The sequence below is a fragment of the Apis laboriosa genome, unplaced genomic scaffold, assembly GCF_014066325.1.
Source record: "Apis laboriosa isolate Shangri-la unplaced genomic scaffold, ASM1406632v1 scaffold1_cov151, whole genome shotgun sequence".
NCBI classification, from domain to species: Eukaryota; Metazoa; Arthropoda; class Insecta; order Hymenoptera; family Apidae; genus Apis; species Apis laboriosa.
In genome coordinates, this window is record NW_025222279.1 from 4352638 (window position 1) to 4375401 (window position 22764).

The 22764-nt window shown below is 27.9% G+C and overlaps 1 protein-coding gene and 2 long non-coding RNA genes across 4 annotated transcripts in view; 1 reads left to right on the plus strand and 2 right to left on the minus strand.

The window, feature by feature from the left end:
• Nucleotides 1–1809: 1809 nt before the first annotated feature.
• The window catches only part of LOC122712359 (diuretic hormone receptor-like), a 64724-nt gene continuing 43769 nt past the window's right edge, over nt 1810–22764 (plus strand). For both annotated transcript variants that reach the window (XM_043931930.1, XM_043931931.1), the window contains exon 1: nt 1810–6286. In XM_043931930.1, coding sequence (XP_043787865.1) covers nt 5995–6286 — 292 coding nt within the window. In that variant the 5' untranslated portion in view covers nt 1810–5994. The remainder of the gene's footprint in view (nt 6287–22764) is intronic.
• Nucleotides 13132–13822, minus strand: LOC122712364. The gene is made up of 2 exons (XR_006346327.1): nt 13603–13822; nt 13132–13368 (listed from the first exon to the last, which is right to left on the minus strand). It is a non-coding gene; the product is annotated as an uncharacterized LOC122712364 (long non-coding RNA).
• Nucleotides 18270–20195, minus strand: LOC122712362. The gene is made up of 3 exons (XR_006346325.1): nt 19673–20195; nt 18980–19147; nt 18270–18785 (listed from the first exon to the last, which is right to left on the minus strand). It is a non-coding gene; the product is annotated as an uncharacterized LOC122712362 (long non-coding RNA).

Genomic DNA, 22764 nt, shown 5'->3' on the forward strand with positions numbered 1-22764 from the left:
TTAATCTATCTTTTTCTGAATATCTTCTGTAAATTTTCTGTCATTATTTTATACTACTTTCAATCTAACCATCTATCAATGAACAAACCACATCACGATCTTAAACCTTAAGTAGTAAGAATTGTACAAACCCTATGAAATTAAAAAAAGATTCGAAGCGTCATTCTGGATTAAAGAAGTCACGTATATAGAAACGGGTATTAGGAAACTTTTTCCATCGAAGAAATTCTCAATTGTTGAAAGACAGATGTTGATCCACGTTGATCCGCGTGCCCGATATTTAATAATATTATTGATCTCTAACTGATCCTGGCCGATCATTTTGTTTCCAGATATTAAAGAAATCGAGGTGAACAGTCGACTCGTGGAAAAAGAAAAAGAAAAAGAAAAACGTAAGTGTGCGAAGAAGAAACGATCTTTGGTGAAAAGAATAATAATCCTTAATTGCCCTTGGAATCTTTAAGTAAGTTTGATCATTTTAATTGAAATACAACAATTTCAAATATTCATTTATCAATCAATTCAATCTTGATCCCTCGACGAATTTAAGCGAAATCCGATCTAATTAATAATTAAAGATAACGATTAACGTTGATACAACGTGATAATGGTTATTCATACAATGGTGATTAATATTTAACGGAAAAAATCGAAGCTGATTCAATCGGAATAATCGATCGTTGTTAATTATTATGATTGTACTTTCAGCAAACAATCAAATATTATCGAGAAAAAAAATTGATTAACCATCCCCAAACGATGGACATTGTTTGCCAAAAAGAAGATCGACTATAATCTGGAACCACGTTTATTTCCTTTCTTCCTTATATTAATTCGAAAAATATTGCGGTCAGAAGAGTATTGATCTCTACAGACGAGACCTCTTTCAATATTTTTTTAAACGTGAAATGTCCCCTTAACGTGCCGAAAAGAAGAAAATTAAGTATTATATATAGATGGGTAAAAAATATGAAATAGAATTGGGAAAGGAATAAGAAATAAAGAGAATGTAAAGGTAGAATATAAATGAAGGTATGTATAATAGAAAAACATAAGAATGATACAAAGGAAATGTGTTTGTGTGCGTGTACGTGTGTGTGTGTGTGTGAGGGAGAGAGAGAGATATGTGTAGAAAATTGTATCAAAATTGAAAACGTGGAAAGAAAGCATTTTTAATCATACTTTGAATAAGAAAAGACTTAGGTTTTTTTTTATGTAAAATATTAATTTGATATTAGTTATTATAAGATGATTTAAGATGCCTTTAAATCCTTTAAATCTTGTTAAAGAATGCTTTTGTTAAAGAGATGGTCATTAACTATTAAATTTATTAATATTAAAATACGTTAAATGAGGTATAAAGTGCCAGATAAAATCCTCAAGTTTTTATAACATTAATTCGATAAATTATATCAGCATTAGCTCGAAATAAAATAATCAATTGAAAATTTTGTATCAACGTTTAATTATTTGATTATAATATTTACAATATTTACAATTAAACAAAACAATTAACAAAAATGTTTTCTATACAATTTTCATCGTGATTCATTATTGAGTGTTTTAATTAAATATTGTTCTTTTGCAATATAATTATATTCCTTGTTCTTAAAGAAAATTTAAATATATTATTATTAATGATGTTTTCTGTTTTGTAAAAAATTAAAATTTCTCAATTTTATTAATAATTTTTTACATTCAAACTTCAGAACTAAATTATCATAATCATTTAAATAATCATAAAAATAAAACTAATCGAATAAAAAATGAAAATAATGTAAACAATTTTACAGAGAGAAAAATAACAGGAACCTAAAAGAATAGAGAAACTATACCAGAAAAACAAACGAAAATATAATCAAAGAGGAATAAACGATTCTCCAAAAAAGAAGGAAAAGAAGAAGAAGAAAATTGGAGTTGAAATGGTGCAAGCGTGACGAGGCAAGTGAAACAAAGTGTAATATTTACATACCAATCTTATGAGAATGAAGAATGAGTTGATGCATAGATATACAACTGGAACGTGATATCTCGATCATTCAACCCAAACCAAGCTCAACTTCATTAAGACCAAACTAACAAAAAAAAGAAAAAAACAAAAACAAAAACAAAAAAATGATGTAAACGAATTTACAAAGGGAGAGAAAACTAGAAAATCAACGAAACACTGGCCATCTATAGAGAGAACAACCAATCAACAGTACACGATTCTCCCTAAAAAAAAAAAAAAAAAGGAATCACAAAAAAAAGACAGACGAAACAAAACATAATACATACCAAACTTGCGAGGATAAAAAGTGAATCGAATAGATGAAGACAAAAGAAACAGTGATGTGACCCCAATCACTCACCCTAAACCAAGGTCGAATTCATTAAAACTAAACCAAAAAAATCAACCAAGTAAAAAAAAAGTGAACAAACTTAGAAAGACAGAAAGAAAAGAAAGAAGAAAACTGAACTGATTGATACACAGAACAAACAGGCAAAAGTATACCCTCCCGAAAAATATTCCCCTCCCTCCTCTTCCAAAAAAAAAAAAAAAAAAAGAAACTCGAAGGAGTGCAAACGTGACAAGGCAGGTGGAACAGGGCGCAGTACGAAGCAACTCTTATGGAGCAGCAGTAGAGAGTGAGTTGAACCGGAGATAAAACAGAGAGACAAGGGGAGAAGAGAGAGGATATAATGGTGGCGCATGCTCCCCCTAGTTGTGCACGTATTGTAGAGCAGGCAGTTGCCCTCGTCGGGTCCAGGTACACGCGAAAATCCATATCGACGCTCTGCACCGTCTCCTACGGCCGTTGACAGAGGCCACGGACAGAACCCGTCCGGTCGCCGCGGTTCACCGTCGCGACGCAGCTTCCTCGAGACTTACGCGCCGATCCTACGCCCGGAGGTAGGCTCTTGCACCGCTTCGAAGCACGTGCCACTGCCAGTCGCGTGTCACTGCTCGCCGGCGGACCAACGCGGAGCGGATCTCTCCGTCAGAAAGGGAAAGGAGAATTTCACATTTAAACGAGACGATGTGATGACTTTTACGAATAGTAATCATTGTTGCTTTGACGAAGATAATTTAAAGTTTTTTTTTTTTTTTTTTCGAAAGGAAGAAACGTCGAACGTTGGTGGGTGTTCTCACAGAGAATTTTAAACGCATTATGAAGAGGGATTTGGATGCAATTGAAAAAGAAACACGTGTTTTGAACGTCGCGCACGTATACCAATATCCAAGGAAGAGATGTCTAGGAACAATTCGAAAGAAGTGAATGGACACATTTTGTATATCCATCTATTATGTTCTATTATAATATATAAATAGTATATATATTCAGTTACTTTGTTTTAAAAGGAAGAAAAAAGAGAGAGAGAGAGAGAGAGATATTTAGAAGCAATTCTAAGGATATTATTGAAGAAGAATAATCGAAGAAAGTTATCGACGATATCGATAAATATTTTAATTACGAGAATATTATTTATTAATATTATTTATAATTATTCTTGAAAAAGTTGATGGAAAGAGATAATTAAATAAATTTTTCGAAAGTATTTTTCGAACATTTCAATAGAGACATAAAAGATTCGAAGGAGGATCCTTTTATTTCTAAACAAGTTCCTTTGTTTCCGAAGAAACAAAAAAAGTAATTAGAAACGACTCAAAAGAACTTGAAACAGCAACATATGAAACCCCTATGAAAATAAAATTTCAAAGGACATTACATTATAATAAACGGAATTGGAAACAAACGCAGAAAAAGCTCGAACACTTACTTAGATAGAAATATAAATAAATAACAGAGCTTTCAAACATCTAAACCGTATCCATTGGAAAGTTCACCGTGATGGAGGAATAGCATTTTAAAGGAGGCGTACGTCGACTTATTCCATCGGGGCCGATAAACGTAGAAACTTTGAGGGCCGTCTTAAAAAAAGAGGAAAAGCCAAAGATTCGAGAGAAATCCCCGAAAGAAGAATTTCAGAAGATCAAAGTTCCTCGGAAGTTTTCTTTCTCCTTTACGTACAGAGCAGAAGAAAAACAAAGGAGAAGAGACCGCGAGATGTATAAATTTATACGTACAAATTTCTAAATCAATCACGGATCCTCGTCATTTTCCTCGTAAAAAAAAAGAACGATATTTCGAGAGACACGATCAGCAGAGGCAGAGCGGCGGAATGGACGAAGTTTTGAAACTCGTTTACGAAGCTCTATCGACTATTGATTACAAGGGACTCTGAACTTCTCGAGGTTCGCCTCGAGCTGGAGAGAGATCGCGATACGACCCTCCTTGTGTCGTTCCTCCTTACGAGTCGAGTTGAAATCAAGGGGGAAGGGCGGCGGTGCAAAGCGCTAACCAAGAGGAGCTCTCGAGCACCTTTTTCCCCGCGGTGCATCGCATAGCGATCTGTCTCTCGATCGAAACACCAGTATCGGTTCTCGACCATATCTCGAACTCGCCCTTTTGTGTTTCGTGGCTTTCCACGCGGTCCTTGCGTTATGCCAACGCAAGAACAATAGAGGGATTGAAGATCACGTTCAACTGTTAACGCTCGATCCACAGACAGACGTCATCATCACGGTTCGGTAATTGGATCTCGAGTGGTTTGTCTAATAGCTGTCGAGTGCCACTTCCGACCGTTTCCCCGATCGATCCTCTTCGTTTCAATTAATTCTATCTAGGATTAGACGTTAGAAAAGGCGGCACGAGGATGCATATATATATATAGTCGAATAAATAGAAGAAATCTCTCGAAAAGAGCGTTGACAAAGGATAATCCAAAAACAGGGAGAGGCAAAAACAAGAGAAGTTTTCTTTTCGAATATATATATATATATATATATCATCGAGTGATATCAAGAACTGTAATTCAATGGACCTACCAGGTTTTCCCCTTTCGATGAACGCTTAGAACGCGCAGAAGAAATTGTTGAGCAAGTTTCTCTGTAAAGTTTCTCTGTGGCGTAAGGATATATTTCAAAGGGATATCTCCTCCTTCGCTTTGACGAAGGAATTCAATGAACACCGAATCCGATGAAATCGACCTCCGATTTCCAACTATTTGTAAAATAATCCCGCGAAAACTTTGTTCCATTCGTAAGTGACGTAAATCGAAATAGAAGAGGTGCGTGTATATAATATAGTAATAATATGTATAATAATAGTAATGTAAAAATTCGATAAACCTTTATTATCACGTTTCTATACGGATAGGAATCGCGTGTGTAAAGATTAAACGTTGTTGTTCAAAGATTAAACATTCCTCTCCCCTCCCCCCTCCTCTCTTCTCCCTGTATTTGCCTTGGTTTGCCTTGCAACCGAAGGACTTCCGGAAAGGAATCCCTCCTCCCGAGGATTATATCCCCCCTTCAATGGCCCAAGGATCTTGGAGGATCGACGAGGCATTTAATCGTGGAATCGACCGGCGATCGATCGAAAATATCTTCGTTTCCCGAGGAGAACAACGAGTAAAACAATTGCGACCGATCGGTGAAAAAAAGTAGTGTGCCTCTGTCGAGGAGATCGAGGGCGTGTTTCCTCCTAAAGGGAATTAAATTTTCTCTTGATCGATCAGAGATATCCACAACCTGCCAGATCAACGTCTGGCACGCGAGATTACATTTCATGATTGCGAAACGCGAAATCGTGAGTTCGAAATCTTTTTTTTAACATTCTCGAATCACGATTGCGACGATATCACGATTGTGATATACCACAAGAAGATATTAAGATTGGAAAGAAGAATGTAAACGAATCAACGTGGATCTTGGAAAATTTTACTTTGAAATCATTTAATATTGAAAATATTAAAACATTTCGTCGAGAAAGAGAAATTTTCTTTAACGAAAATTCCGAGAAAACGATATAGATTGTAAAATCGATAAACGTTAATTCTTCTTCGACTTTGCTCCTCCGTATCCTTTCTTCCGAAAAGACGAACGAACGAACGAACGAACGAACCCGATCGGAGAAGCGAAACGTTTCGGTTCGCGATTAGGAAGGAAGCATGAGCTGGGAATCGAGCAATGAGACTGTTCTCGACAACGGTAATTACGTGCTGAACACGTTGCATTATATCAACAAATTGAACGAGTCCGTGAACCCAGAAGCGATCGAGTGTCTGGAACGTAAGCATCAGGAGGAGTTGCAAAGGTTGTCATTGGGGATACTGGAGGAGGAACAACAGGGGTGTGAGATCAGTTGGGACTCTTTATTGTGCTGGCCGAGGACACCTCCTGGAACGTTGGTCACGTTACCCTGTTTCGATGAATTGAATGGAATCCGCTACGACAGCACCCGTGAGTAACGAAATTTCATTTCACATCGATATCACTTTAAAATTATCAATTCGAAATTTTTTTTAAATGAAATATTCATTTTTTCGTTATTTAAATGGTTGATATTGAACGTCTGCATTAACGAACGAAGCATTTTTTTTTATTCTGAATATTTGAAAAATTTTCTATTCGAAAAATTTTATTCGAAAGAAAAAGAGGAAGATATAAGAAGATATTATATAAATATTTAAAAAAGAATTTGAAAAGAATCTATATGAAATTGCCGCGAGGGATTTTTTTTGGAGATAATAATTGGTGGTTGCTCTTTTCTAAAATAGAAGCGCGAGATTTATAAAAATATTTGAACGTTAATAATCGTGTAATTTATTCAGATATTAAATAATTATTCGATTTCATTATATAATATTTGATTTGATGAATGTTCAGATCAGTGATTAGGATTTTAATGATGTTAATAATTGAATTATATAATTCAACTTTTATGTAATATTCAAACATTGTTTATATTAACAATGAACTTTTTTAGATTTAATAGATTTTATAATCAATTTTTTATAAACTCATAAATCCAGGGTTTAGGGTTTTATTCTTTAAATTTTATATTTTGTAAACAAGTTTTTCCATTTTTCATCCGCTTGTATATTCAGTTTTGAGATCGGGAATGATTCAGGTATAAATCAGGTTTATCCTTCGAATTCATTTGAATTTCATTTCTATCTTTGTCTCGGGTAACTAATTTTCCTATAAAAATTCGATTTTTTTAAAAAACTCATTTCAAACTGCAATTTCTAATTATAACGTTCCTTTATAACCATATTAATATTAGGAGAAGATGTTTTCATTAGTTTAATAGTTGCACGAGGGTACGTAGGGAATTAAAAATGTATATACGATAATATTGTAACACTGTAACAGAGAAAGGAAAAATTTCAAATAAAATTAATTAACCGTCCATTTTATGAAGTAACTGTCCGCTCACATAATTAATAACCACGTTTAGTGAACGTTCACACGATTCATTTCACTCTGGATAGAAATTGATAATCCGACAGAAAATATTATCCTTCAGAAATTGAATTTCTGTTCCATCTCTTCCGTTTATCCTTAAGAAAGCAAATGTTCCTTTAATCGAAAATTAATGATCGAATTTTTGAAAAAGAAATTTTTTAAATTCATCCCTTCGATAATCAAATTTTTTCCAGTATTATTTCTTTTTTAATTTTTTTTTTTTTTTTCTTTTTAATCGATCCAAGTTTATTATATCAAGTTTCTTTAATATTGACGAAATTCTTTGATATCATTGATTAACTAGAATTAGGATTCAATCTGTTTTTATTCGAGCTCTTTCAAGCTCAAAAGATTAAGGAAAGATTGATAAGGATTCGGATCATCGGATTTAAGGGGAAAGATTTGAGACCCGTTGTTACCGAGTCTTCCCTTCCAAATGTATTCATATCGATTCTCGAATTCTCTGACGATTTTTAGTATCAGAATATATTATAGATTTTTTTCAAATTCTTTTTTAAATATTTTTAAATATAATATCTTTCTCTTTTTTTTTCAATAAAATTTTTCAAATAGAACTATTCAAAATAAAAAAAAAAATGCTTCGTTCGTTAATACAGACGTTCAATATCAACTATTTAAATAACGAAAAAATGAATATTTCATTTAAAAAAAATAAATAAACGATATACTTTCTATCCTTCAAAATTTTTTCATAATTGGCTTATAATCGTAATTTATATTATTTAATTAAAAAGAATCTTAATATCTATAATATAATAGATTCGAAGAAAAATATTTTATTCATTTCATGATAACAAAGTATTTTTTCCATCTCTCAACATTTTTTCATTCTAAACAATTGACTTCCAAGAAATCGTATAATTGAAAATAATCTTATCAATATTTCAATAGATTTAAAAAAACAAAACGAAAAAAAAATCGTAATACTTTTAGTTTGTAATATCATAATGTTTGTCAAATTTATTCATTTCCTTATTCGTTTCCTCTATAATAAACTTAAAATCAATCATAAATGAACCATCCCATCTAAATTCTTATAGGAATTGTTGGCTGAATATAAAATGCATTCACCATTTCTATGAATCTTTACAATTGCATCGTTGAAATTGTTGTTGGCGTGAGGAAACATAAATAGGATCTTATCTTCAACAAAAACTCGAGGATTTTAAAGTGATCATTACCAGAAGTCGTGAAACAGTCATTATATCGGATTTAATTAAATCGTTTAGCAATCGCGACCTTTCTTCATTTCTATATATCTTCTAAATATATATATATATATATATATATATATATATATAATCTTTCTTTTATTCCATTTTTTCTTTATCCTCTTCGAGAAAAAAAAAAGAAGTACAATAGGATGTGTTATCTGTTTGTAGCAGTATGCTTTATTCGAAATCGCATGCAATTTCATCCATCTATCGTAACATGAAATGAAAAAACAACAGGGTTCGTGAACTCTTTTGATGAATGTTGATACTTGGTAAATAAATATATCGTTTGTAAATAAATGAAATCAATTGGAAAAATATACAAAAGGATTTTTTTAACAGGATTGGGATTTGACGTTGAAATTTTGGGAATAAAAAGCCAGTTTTTTTTTTTTAAGTATTTGTTTATGAAATTAAAGATTTAATTTTTTCAAACGAAATGATAAGGGTAATTTTTTAAGGATAACAAAATTTTGAATGAAACTATTTTTAGGTAAATGACATAAATTGCATATTAAAATGAATAAAGAAAGTATAATTCTATTGAATGAACAATTTGAAATTTCATGTTTAATATGAAAAAAATTGAATGAAAAAAAAATTGTCAATAGAAATCGAAATGCATAATTTTAAAAGAATCCAATATAAAAGAAAATGTATCTCTATTGAATTAGGATGTAGAATTGAAATTTCAAAAGTGACTGATAAATTTTATTGAAGGGAATGATTATATTGTATAATTTATAAAACAGATTAAAAAAATCTCAATTTAAAATTTCCATTTAAAAATAAAATAATTTTATTATTTTTAAATAGTTAAAAAAAAACTTGCAATTAAATATTTATTTGTTACATGTTAAAATATAGGAAAGATGTAGAAAATGAAAGATAGAAAAACATGTTAATTATATGTTACTGATATTGTATAATTTCATTGATTGAACGATTCAGAGTTTTCTGTTTGATGTGAAAGAAAATTATCGACAGAATGTGGAAAAAAGTATGGAATTGTTGTATTTGATCGATCTATCGAAAAAACTGCAACAAAACTCGTTCTCTGTATACGTAATAATACAAATATCACATAATTCAGCGAAAAATTGAAAAAAAAAATAGATCCATCTTCTTTACATTGTTCCTACATGAAATAAGCGCATAAATTATAATTATATTGTTGTTGAAAAATAAATCAAGTATTGAGAAACATTTGTAAAGCATTCAAAGTATTTAAAAATACTAATTATTTTGTTACGATAAAAATAAATTTATGGAGAAAATATTTTTTTTTTCTTTTCTTCTTTAGAACATAATTCGAAACTAGCGTTATATGATAATTGCATTTGTGTTTTATTTCTTTTTGTATCTTTATTTGTCAATGAATATTTTAGGTTATGTTATCTTTCTCTTCTTTTATCCAAGAAAATGTATGCACATACCTAAACTTATATAAAAACTATCATATGGATTCTGCAAAAATTTTCAGTAGAAATATAAAATCTTCCTTTTATAAATTTTTTCAAAATTTGTTGCAAAGTTTGTTCCAATAGTTTCGAATTTTTAACATTGTGTGTCAATCATGTTTGATGATATATGGATTTTTCATTTATCATTTTGATTTTCAATATTTTCAAAACTCAATTCTTTTTTTATTTATTGAATTTGTTATCGAATTTCATTTTGGATTTTCAATTATTTGTTAATTCATATGGTCAATTACCATGTTTTCAATCTATAATTTTTATCGTCAATTTTGTTTAATTTTTCATTGTTCAATATAATTTTCCGTCATTAATCTTCATTTCATCAATTTATACAGTACAATGTTCATTTGATGATCTCAAATTTAAAAACATTTCATAAATATCAAACTCTACAGTTTTTTGATTTTGAATCGTAAATTAACCTGTTACATAAAGTATATCTGTTCGTCTTTTATTTCCATAAAACCTTTTGGATGGATATTCAAGAAATATTGTATGTATAAGAAAAGTTTTTAATGTAAAAACTTGAAAAGATAATAAAATCATATCTTTTTTATGTTTTCATCATTACATTTAAAAAAAAAAATGAAAAATATTAAAAGACATTGCTATTGTATTGGTAATTTTTTTTCATAGTATTAATTACAGATACTTCGGTAATAAAACAATTAAATTTTTTCAAATAATCTTATATAGAAAGAATAGTTACATGTTATCTGAATATTACAGTAGAAATTTGCAATTAAAAAATAAAAGAGAAAACATTGTCCTAGAATATCCTAGATTATTCAAATCCATGCAATCTAACCTCAAAACTTTTTTCTCCATTATCATCCAACCTCGCATCCAATATCCACCTTGATCGAACGACTAAACGAAAGCCATGGAAAAACATTTTCCTAAATGTCTTACGCGTTTAGGTCGACATAATTTGAATTCTCCAGTTCAAAAGAAATCCTTTTGCGTGCGAGTACCGCTTGAAGGTAATCTTATAAAGGAACTAAGCAGCGTAGAAAACGGGAATAACGATCGCTTTAAAAATTGCTTCTCCTTTTGTTTTTCTTTATTACGATCGATTACAATCGATGTATCCCAACGCTCGTATATATCGTCACGTTTCTGACATAAGAGTAACTTCCATTTTAATGATATACTTATTTTTTGCAACGCACAATTCGTAAAACAGTCTTACGCACGAGTTAATGCCTTCACAGGAATATCAAATCTCGATTTATATACGAATGTATCAAGATTTTTTTGGTACATATACATATGTACGTATTCATCTCGCGAAACGCGAGTTATATCTAATCCATGTTCGATCCAGAATCTATGATTGGGTGGATTTTCAATGTTCGATGTCGTCCATTATTGACAAACGATAATTGAAACAAAAAGATTTTTCTTTTTTAATCTTGATTTTTCCTCTATTGTACTTATTTGTCATTGGAAATAGAATTTAAAATAATTCAATATTCTAATATTCTTTTAAGAAAAATATTATTATATTTTTTTGAGTAAGAGTTTAATATAATTATATATTAGCGATAAAAACAAATATTCAATATTGATGACCTTTGCATTATTTTTTATAAAAAAGTCGACCACCTACCACTATAATAGCGATTAATCAATCAGTAATGAAAAGTCGCCATTATTATATGCCTTTGGGCAATGTTATTACGTTATCAGAATTTTCAAACATTGTTATATGTCAAAGTGTAATATAAGTATTGACTAGAACAGATATAGATTTTTTTTATAAAAATACTTTTTATTCTTATTATTTTATTCATTTCAAAACAAATATTATTAAAAGATAATACAAACTAAAAAATTATAAATTTTATTTTCAAAAGTAATTAAAAAATATATGAATTTTATATATGACATATAAGCATATTTTAATGTACATATATATTTAACGTATATACATTCATGAGCTATGTCAAATAAAAAGAAAAATAGAGATAAGTTAAAACAAAATTCATTAAGATTTCATAGAGGAAAATTGTTACAAAGAATGTATCATAATTCGTTGTATTTTTTCCCTTAGAAATATAGCTTATAATTTTTAAATATTTAATTTCGGTTCTATTGAAAATTGTAACTAAGAATTCTATACAAAAAATTTGAAATTCAATTCAATAAAAATTTATAAAATTTGGAAAAATAGGTAGGTAAACAAATTAGTGATATTGAACAAATTATTAAAGAACATTTTATTGAATAATGCAAATTAGAAAAATATTTTCATGTTTTCCATTATTCCAATAACTACTAATGACTAGATTTCGTTTTTAATAAAGAAAGAAAAGCGTGATTGTATACGATACGAGGTTAATTATAAAAGTAACCGATCGTGCAGCTTGGTCGCGCCATTTAAGATCAAATTACATTAGCATCGTGTAATGTCAGTGGAAAATAAATTGTGGCCACTGTGTATTCCTTATTCTGTTAGCACTACAGACTTTCGCAAATACATGGTTACTGTCTTTCAATGAATATTCATGATAAGGATTTGAAAACCATTAATGCTATTGACACTCTCTTCATGAATTAATTTAATGAATTATACTCTCTTAATGAATTAATTTTCGTCTGAGGTGATCAATTTTATTGTATTATGAATAATTACGATTTAAGAAATCGATTTTCATTATTATATATTGTTTTTTTATTGTTCAAAGATTCTGATTCGAATTTGTTTTTTTTTTCGTTTCTTTAATTAGCTAAAAATCTAATTCTATGCATGATCAATATTCTAACCACGAGCACACTTTTCGAAAGACTAGTCGAACACGACAGGAAATCAACGAACATTTCAATCATTATCAAACACTCCATGTAATTCTCTGGAATCGCAACGAGGGAGTTTCACTGGTTATTTCCCCTGATTTATAACGCCTACACACGATATTCATAAACGTAATAGATCTTGTATGTTGTTATTTCATAGTTATCGTATATTATTTTAAAAAATAGATAACTAAATTTAAAAAAGGTTAGATAAACACAATCCTTGCTAAAGTACATTTTTTTATCATGATATATTTCAATTTAAGTTAATCTATATATTTGTAATTTAACTCTTTTGGATTTGTGAAAATAAAAACTGTAATTTATAATAATAATACTATTGTATTGTATTATTCTTTTTACATTCACTATTAGGAAGATTTACACGGAACACAATTCCCATGAGAAAAATATCACACATTTTTTTTTCTTCCTAACCTTCATAGCATTCAAAACACAAAGTTTCTAGATAGTATTACTGATGAATTTATGCTTCTTTTTTTTCTTCTTTTTTTCTTTGTTCTTTCTCTCTTATTTCCAATAATCCAGTATCCAGGAACTACATAAAATTAGAATTATTATTATACAATTATACAATTATACATAATTATTATACAATGATGAAAAAATTTGAAATAAATCAAAAACTTTTTAACCTCTTCGATGATCTTTAAATTGATAATCAAAAAATTAATCTTTTATTTTTGAAATATTTTATGTTTGATTCTTTAATTCTGAAACGCCTTGTATTCGTATACATGCACGCTCATATAGTAGAGTATATATTACTTACATATATGTCATGAGAGGAATAATATAATGGTGGGCAAATTGGTCGAGCTTTACGGCGCCATTATACATTCGATGGTGAAACGGTAAAAGCAAATCTTGGTTACGAAACGTGTCGCGTCTGAAATTCCTTTTGCTTGCCTATGAATGTTCGATTCATTCACCACGATTCAACAAAAAAAAAAAAATAAAGGAATTTTATCGAACGATTCCAATGGATTGGAATTGAGAGGGTGCTTTTGATCGCCTTTCTTATTATACGTACGATCCGTTTCAAACATACCACGTGAATACGGAATATCGAATACCATTGGTGAATTCATAAGATAGATTCTACAATGGAATGATTATTTTCATTGCATTAATCGTTGTTTTAAAAATATCATAATCTACATACATTTGAATTTAGCGACTTTTTCATGTATGATTATGTGCAGAAGTTTGTGGCTTGTTTAAATTAATTATGATTTTGTAACGTATGATTCTCAATTTTGAAATATAATTTTGTCCTCAACTTTATTTTAAAATTAAAAAGAACGTATAATAAAATAATAAATGTAATTGATTTCTTTTATTAATTATGATTTTAATTATGATTTTAAAATATAAAAAACATAATCGACAAATGTTTCGAAGAAAATTTTTAAATTTTTAGTTTCCGTGAAAATAAAATAATATTTTCTATTATCGTAAATTAAAAGGTTGACACATTCATACGCCATAAATAATATATGAATATATCTGGTTTAAACTTTTCGAAAGCTATTCATGATAACCTGTGAATCTAATTGGTCCCACCGATGCGTGAAGTTATTAACTCTAACGTGATCAAAATGTTTCGAGTTCTCGAAACTGAACACCTTTTCATTTTCCACGTTGGTACCTGTCGTATAAATTGATCAGAGTTTTATTGTACATCAGTGTCATGAAAAAGTTATAAGAAAAATAAGAGAGGTTAAAAATTTTGATTTATCGAATTATAATTATTTGCGAATATTAAATAATAAATTTTATACAATTCGTGTAGTGAATACAGAATTAATGAATATTAGAATTAACATTGCATTCAGATATTATATAAACATGAGTGAATATAGATGAAAGCTTCCTTCAACGTGATCAAGTTTCGAAAAAGTTGAAACTTGAAAAGAAATATCTCTCATAGAAATAGCTATATAAGAATTAATTTCTCTTTTTAAAATATTTAAAGATTATATATACAATTTTTATTAATTTAATTTTTATTTAATATATGATTTTTGTTGAAAAATTTATTTGAACTCACAATTTCTTCCAATATTTTTTCAATATTTCTTTAAATATTTTCCATTGAGTACTTTTTCAATATTTCATTCAAAATAGAAATATTGCAAAATTTATTATTTATACAATTTTCTTTACTTTTAATCAAAAATTTCATTAAAGTCTTCATAAAATAATTCAGGATTACATTAGATAAGGTTATAATAACAAAAAGATAGCAGCAGCATACAAAAATTACATCACGAATTTTAAATTCTTTCCATGTGAAACTTGTTGATAAGTTTTCCTTGTATTCTTCACGGTGTCCTGTCGAATCGATTTTCAATTTAATACTCGCGACCAGACAAATCCAATTACGATCATCGACCTGTCGAGGCTTTTATCTAACGTATTCAAATCCTTCAAGAACACATTGCAACTTTATTTTTTCTTACCGACTTATATCGTTAGCATAATTAATATTTTTCATTTATAATATATTCATAATAAATACTTGAAAACGTGTATACAGGATTATTCTTTGACATCACACGATTTCCATCGAATCTATCATAGTTTTTCGTATCGATAAAACCTTCGTTCAAGAATTTTAAATATAATTTTAATGTATATGATTTTAAAAAATGATAATAAGAATTAATAACATTGTCAGAATTATACAATTATTAAAATGATAGATTTTTGTGTTTTTCTAAAATTATAAAAAATATAACAAAAAAAAAATAATAATTTGTCAATCTATTAAAATAACAAATTTCAATTTTTTCTCTAAAAAATAATATAGTTTGATATGAGAAGCGAGAAAACCTATATTTCCAAGAAAATTGATTTTCACATAAAATAAACAAACATTCCCCAAGACATGAATTTATACATTTCTATTCAGGCTTATACCTAAGTATACTTAGTATACATAATGTTATGCCAAGTTAAGTTAGTGTTGCTCAAGAAAATATTGTTTAATCCACTATTCAAACGATAATCTTTAAAAAAAATTATTATAAGTATTATTATTTAAAAGATTTAATCTCTTGACTTTGCAAATTTTTTTTTAGCTAAAAAAAGAAAGATAATTATTTTATAAATTTTTCCATCAAGAAAAGATTCAAATCTGTCAATTTTATTAAAAAAGGATGGAAAATCTTGGAAAGTTTTCAAGCTAAAACTTTTAACAATCCTAATTCGATGATTAAAAAATGTATTTTTTACGGTATCCATGGTATGTACAAATTTGCTAACAAGTTCCGTCGAGCTAAGTTTTAATGAAATCGATTTCGAAATCTATATCTTGTAATACAAAAGAAATTAATATGAATATTTCATTCCACATTGTCAATTTATTTTTACGATAAGCATTAAACACTTTCTTGACATTTTACGATGCGCATAGTTACATTTCGCGAAGCGGCAAATTAATCGAAACGTGTCTCGCTACTAAAAGTAATTTTCAAAAAGGAAATTTTATGGTAACCTAGAAAGTTTGAGATGACGAAGTTAATTCAGTTTAAAGTTTGAAATGGTTGCACATAACTGGACGCAACTTTGTACTATTTATCATTCCATGCAAATAATTTCACTATCATTTTCGTAATATGATAAAAATAATAAATTACATAGCAATTAAAAAATTATTTGATTAATTTTACAATCTGTTTTTCATATTTTTAATCTCGTGAACATAAAATAAAAAAAAAATACATATATATAAAAATAGAAATAGTATAAAAAAAAACTGAATGAGAAATAAAACGAAATAAAAAAAAAATACAAAATACTCGTAAAAGTTTCATTTTTACTAAAATACAAACTATTGTATGACAGAAATAAAGAGAATCAAATTCCATGTGTTCCATTATTCAGATAAAACAGTTGAAAATTCAGAAACAGGATTTTTCTTTCGGTAAATACAGATAGGAATTCACAAATGTAGCAACTGGAAGAAATATTTATTTCAAATGATCGTGTTTGGTATCATTTCCATTCGAATAAAATTTTCATTACAATAAATATTTCGTAAATTAAAAAATATAAAAAAAAATTTTTCTCTTATTTTGATGATTCATCGCCAAATAAAACCAAATTTTATTATTTTAGATTATATTATTTTCCAAATAATCTAATAACGGAATTGTCTTGGTCTTTGAAGAAGCATCGAATGGAATTCAATAAAATAATTCAATAAAATCGCGTTTCGATTATTCATTATGCTCAATGACTATTTTTCTCACTTTTCCTGAGGCGAGAAATAATTTCATCAATAGTTGACGAAATTTTCACGGATTCAAGGATAGTACAAGCGATTTAATCCAATAAAGGTTTTTCAGAGTTAAACAAATTGTCGACCAGATAATTCCGACAATAAGACACGAATTCATAGAGTACGTGAAAAGATTTTTTACGAACCATCTTCGAGGACCATTTTTAAAAGTAATTTGGAAGAGATAGACCTGACTTTAAATTACAATGAGGAATGAATTACAATTATCCTTGGATCTTTTTTGAAAAGGTGAAAAAGAATCAGTGCGCTCTCTTTCTCGAATTTGTTATTCAAATTCTTGTGGCGTAAAAAATTTGCACTAGCGAACTCGTGAAATATCGATACGTACGGAATTTTTGAAGGGCTTGGAATTTGAAATAAACCATGAAAATTCCTTTTTTTCTTTCATAGAAAAATTATTGAGGATTGGTATTTGTGAAATAATTTCATTTCAATGCATAATACTTTTAGTTTATATCTGATAGATAAGAGTGTCAAACAAAAAGATTAAGATAGGCATGATCAAATAAATAAAATAAATTGGTAATAGATTGTATTACAAGTGACATAGAACAGTGATTACTCATAATACAATAAGACAATTATTGGTGAAAAAAAAAAAAATAAGAGAATCACTTGTCAGGCAAGCAGAATCACGGTAAGACAACCGTGATTACACAAGTAATATAGATCGGCCATTAGTAAAAGAGTAAATGGGTCAGAAAAGCAGAATAGGGTACTCATGAACAGACAAAGAGAAAAGAATGACCACGAGTCGGACGAGTAGATTAAAATGATGATGGTCGAACAAATCGAATAACAAAACGATTGAAATATTTTTCGATATTTTGAACGATGAATAAATATAAATATAAATTGAAAAAAAAATTGTTTTCAGTTTTTATAAAATCGTCTCTATGTAAGCAAATATATTTTTTCATTTGTAGTAAAGCTGTCTAAAAATAAAAAGAATAGCATTCCAACTGTAATGAAGATAAAAAAAATCAAAGTTGATTTTTTTACCATTAGCTTTGATATTCAATTTAGGATTTTATGTAAAAATTTTTGAATAATAATATTTTTCCTCTTCACGAAATATCTTGTTTATTTTAATTTTTTGATACAACAGGTTTTTTTAGTGAAAGGAAAAATTCATTCGAATATGTCGGTAAAAAGAATGAAAAAGTTTAACCCAGGTTAACAGCCTTAGCTGTGATAAAGACGAAATTGAACGTTCGTAGATAGACATCATAAAACGACATCAATGTGGTCTTTTTTATAACTTATTTATTAAAACACGTGGGAATTAAAGTTTATTAAAAAGTACCGAGAGAGATTGAAATCCTTTACATTCATCTCTTACTCTCAACAAAAAATAATTCTCTCTTTTCGTTTCATTTGTCTCGTTATAATCAGGTTAAATCACTGCTATTGAATTATTGTATTTGTGCTGTAAAATACAGGCTGACCCATTTTAACTTATAAATAATGCGTAGGAACACGAAGGCAAAGAGATTGACGAACGTAGATGCCAAGGCTATTTTCAGATCATTTGTTTTTCATTTCAAAGTGGCATTTATTATCTCTTTTAAATATTTACGATGATCGATCATGTAAATAAAATTAGGGAAATGAAATTGATTTAACCTTCTTTCTACTGATTTTTACTGAAAAATCATATTAATAATTTATTGTTTAATAAGGAGACAAGATAATTTTATATTATATATTATATATTATTATTTATATATTATTATATATTATTTTATATTATATATTATATATTAAAAAGTATATTTTTTAAAGCAAAATTTTTTACAAAATGAAAAAATCTAAAAATATCCTAGAGTGTTGTTATTACCTAAAATATCTCAACTTCAATGTACATGATCGATGGTTATAAGTGAATTTATATACAAATTGTAGCAGATTGATATACTAACGATATTAACAAAGAATTTGGGTTTGAGAAGAACTCTTGAAAATCAATAAAAGCCATTTTAGAAGCACTTCCACTTGAAAAGAATCACTGAAATAAATTAATTAAATTAAAAAATGCCATGATTTCTCTGTCTCAATTAAAATTATATCCAAATTAAATATAGTATTGAAAATATTTTCAAAAATATTTTGATACATTACCAGAATATGTAATTATGGCTTGAATGCTCATAATCTCAACATATAATAATCTCAATAATCTCAAATATAATCAAAGAATTTGCTTTTATGAATTATTTAAATTTGAATCACTAATGAAGAATATAAATTTTATTTACAAAATAAATCTTCTTTTTATTTCATGTAATTATTATTTTAAACTTTGATAGGAACAAAAAAAAATAAATTTTATTTAAGTGAATCCTAATCTCTTTAAAAAAGATTTCATGATATGTATTGATATGATATATATGATTATATAATCATGATATAATATATATAATTATATATAAATATATTGCAAATATTTTTCTTGTTTTACATAATTATCTTACTTTCATAGAAGTAAAAATTTTGTACAAGTATCGGAAGAAAGATTTAAATGAATCCTAACCTTTCTAAAGAATCGCACGTACATTTTCTTATTAATTTTTTCATTCAGCAACAATTATTCACAATAATTATCACATATACATATATTTAAAAAAAAAATAAAGTTTTTTCTCATATATTTGAACATAATTTCGGAAATAAAATAATAAATCAAACTTTTTCGTTGATCCAATTCAAATTATACTTTTCACATGGATAATGTAATCATTGATAATTTCTCTTTACGATCGATATCAAATCAATTTTATAAAATTATACACACGTGATGTATGCTAAATTACAAGATTGTTTCCAGTTTCATTTCATTCACGTATCCATCATGGATATCGAATATTCCATGGACAACGATGAACGTAAACGAAGACCGCGTTAAATCGCTTCGAAAATTAGGTCATAGCGACATTTCCGCATCCCGATGTTTTCAGACGAAATTATCGAGCTTCTAACGACCGAGTTGATTTAACGATCAGCTTGGAACCGCACGAAAATTAGTTTACACGCTGGAAAATCGAAATTGAACATCTCATTTCGAGATGTTTATATTTTCTTTCACTTCTTTTGCTTTCTATATAATTATACGTATAAATTACATCCTTTGAAAGAATCTTTAATTAGAACTTTTATAGATAGAACACTTAGTAATAAATTAGAGAGTCTGTAATTTTGTTATTGGATATATTTAAAATTCTAGGGAATTTGAGTCACAAGTCAGTGAATTCGAGTTCAACTAATTTCAAGCTTGAATAACTATTATGTTGAAAATAAACTTAGCTTCGAATAATCAGAGACAGGCTATAATGTTTGTCTTTTGTTGGTTCGGTTTACGTTTTTGAATTTTTCAAATTGAATTTTAAGTTTTTAATATGTTCAATGCAAATGTCATGACATATGCGTCATGAGAATCTCCTATTCTATGGTGGTTGACGCGTATGTCATAAATTTTTTCAATAAATATTGTGAAAAAATATGAAAATAATGAAAATAGTTTTCCACATATCCAGTTTTTCTTTTATGCTTTTTATGCAAATGTTGTTATCAGTATTATAACCATTTTGTTGGATTTCGTTGTACTTCTCATCGTTTTATAATTGTGTTGTGCACTTATCAAAAACCAATATTAGAAATTTCCTTCAATTTTTGGCACCGAATTTTTAAATAGTAATAAAATTTATTTTATTTTATTTTAAAAATTATTTTATATTTTTATCTTTTTTTCTTTGATTTTTTTAATATTTTGTCAAAAATGCTGTAAAAAATGAAATGGAAATTTTTCTAACCTTTAAGTATTTCATTCATTTCATATGAAAAATACTGTTAAAAGAATTTTAAATAAAATGCTCAAGTTTTTTCAGTTAATACTCTTTTTCATTTTTCACAGAAATAGAAAATTCAAAGGTGTGTCCAATACGTGTCCAATATCAGTTGAGGTTTCGTTTAGCTTTACTGTTTATTATATTTTGTATCAGTCGCTTTATAAAGTTCGAAAAATGTTTTCTTCGTTGACTGGATCTAAATATCTACTCATGAAACCTATTTTATATGTGATCACGTATTTCATCACTAACCAAGCCACGTTTCTCTTAATTCCCTGAGTATTACTTAGAGAAACGTGGCGTATCTGTACGAACATAAAGAGTAAAGTTCTACTCGAATAATCTTAACTATTCTAATTATTATCCATTTCCTGATTTAATTTAAATTCGTTTTTTATTTATTTTTCAAATATTGTTGTAAATTTGTAATTAGATGAATATTTTCTCTCGAAATATAATTTAATAAAAATGTAATTTCTATAAATATATTCGATAATCATTATCAATTAATCAATTTAATATTCATTATTGTTAAATTTATTATTGGTTGTATAAATAATCTTTAAAACTTGATTAAAAAGTATTTTAGAATTATTTTAGAAGTATTTTAGAATAAAAATATATAATAAAAATTTTTATTTATTGATTGAAATTTTTATATATATAATAGTGAAACTGAATTGTTCAAATAGAACTTTTTAATTATAAAATTGAACACTACAGTTCTAATTATATTCATTCAAATACAATAAATATTATAAATTCCAACAAATATCTTCATTTATTATCGTTCTATAAAGTCATGTAAGTGCAACAAATAATTATCACTAACATTCATGACACATGGAAATGTAAAATTGAAATTTATAAAGGAAACCTATGAGCAAGTTCACTTTGAGAAAATTAACCATGTTTGCCATTTGCGGTTCACCTCTGTATCGTATTAAATTAATGACGGTCTACTACTAACCACTGTTTCGGTTTGACAATAATTATTCTGTTAGTCTTTAATTATGCGGCCATTTAAGTAACACGCTGTTACGCATTTATCCACGCACAAGAAAACATTATTTGCATTCAATCGGAAATGATTCGTCTTTGGAAGTCGAATTTTTATGATTTAATAAGAATGCAAATATAATGTTTGTTAAGAGAATATATAATGTAAAAGATAGAAAGTACTATTGTTATAAGTAAAATTAAAAAATTGGATAAATTTTTTTGGAAATTTCAATTCCAGTATTAATTTAAATAATTTTTTCCACTTCGTTTTCACGTTTAAATATTCCACAAGAGCATAATTCATAATGATTTGAATCAATTTAATTAAACTAGATGCGTGAGCTTAATTAGTACCTTTGTACGGAACTTCCCTGTAAATTAAGTCAAGATTACACGAGGGAAATACGCTTTGAATTAAGAAGAGGAGTAGAGAAAAGGATTTTGGGTCAAGAAGTATGGAAATAAAGAAAAAAATAGACTTTTTAATTTTCAATTTCTTTTCATTCCAAATTCTTTTCATCGATAATGATTTTAACGCGAATTTACGAGAACGTGTAAAAAAATAAGAAACTCATTCCTTTCCGGTTACTCTATAAAGAAAATAAAATTGATTTAAAAAATTTTAACATTAAATTCATTATGATTCATTTATGATATTCTTTTTTTAATTTTTCTCTTTCTTTGCTTCGAAATATTTTTATTTCTTGAATAATAGTCTATGTATCGTTAATAAATATTATTTCCTCTCTTTGTCTTATTTTCATCTTTGCGGTATAAT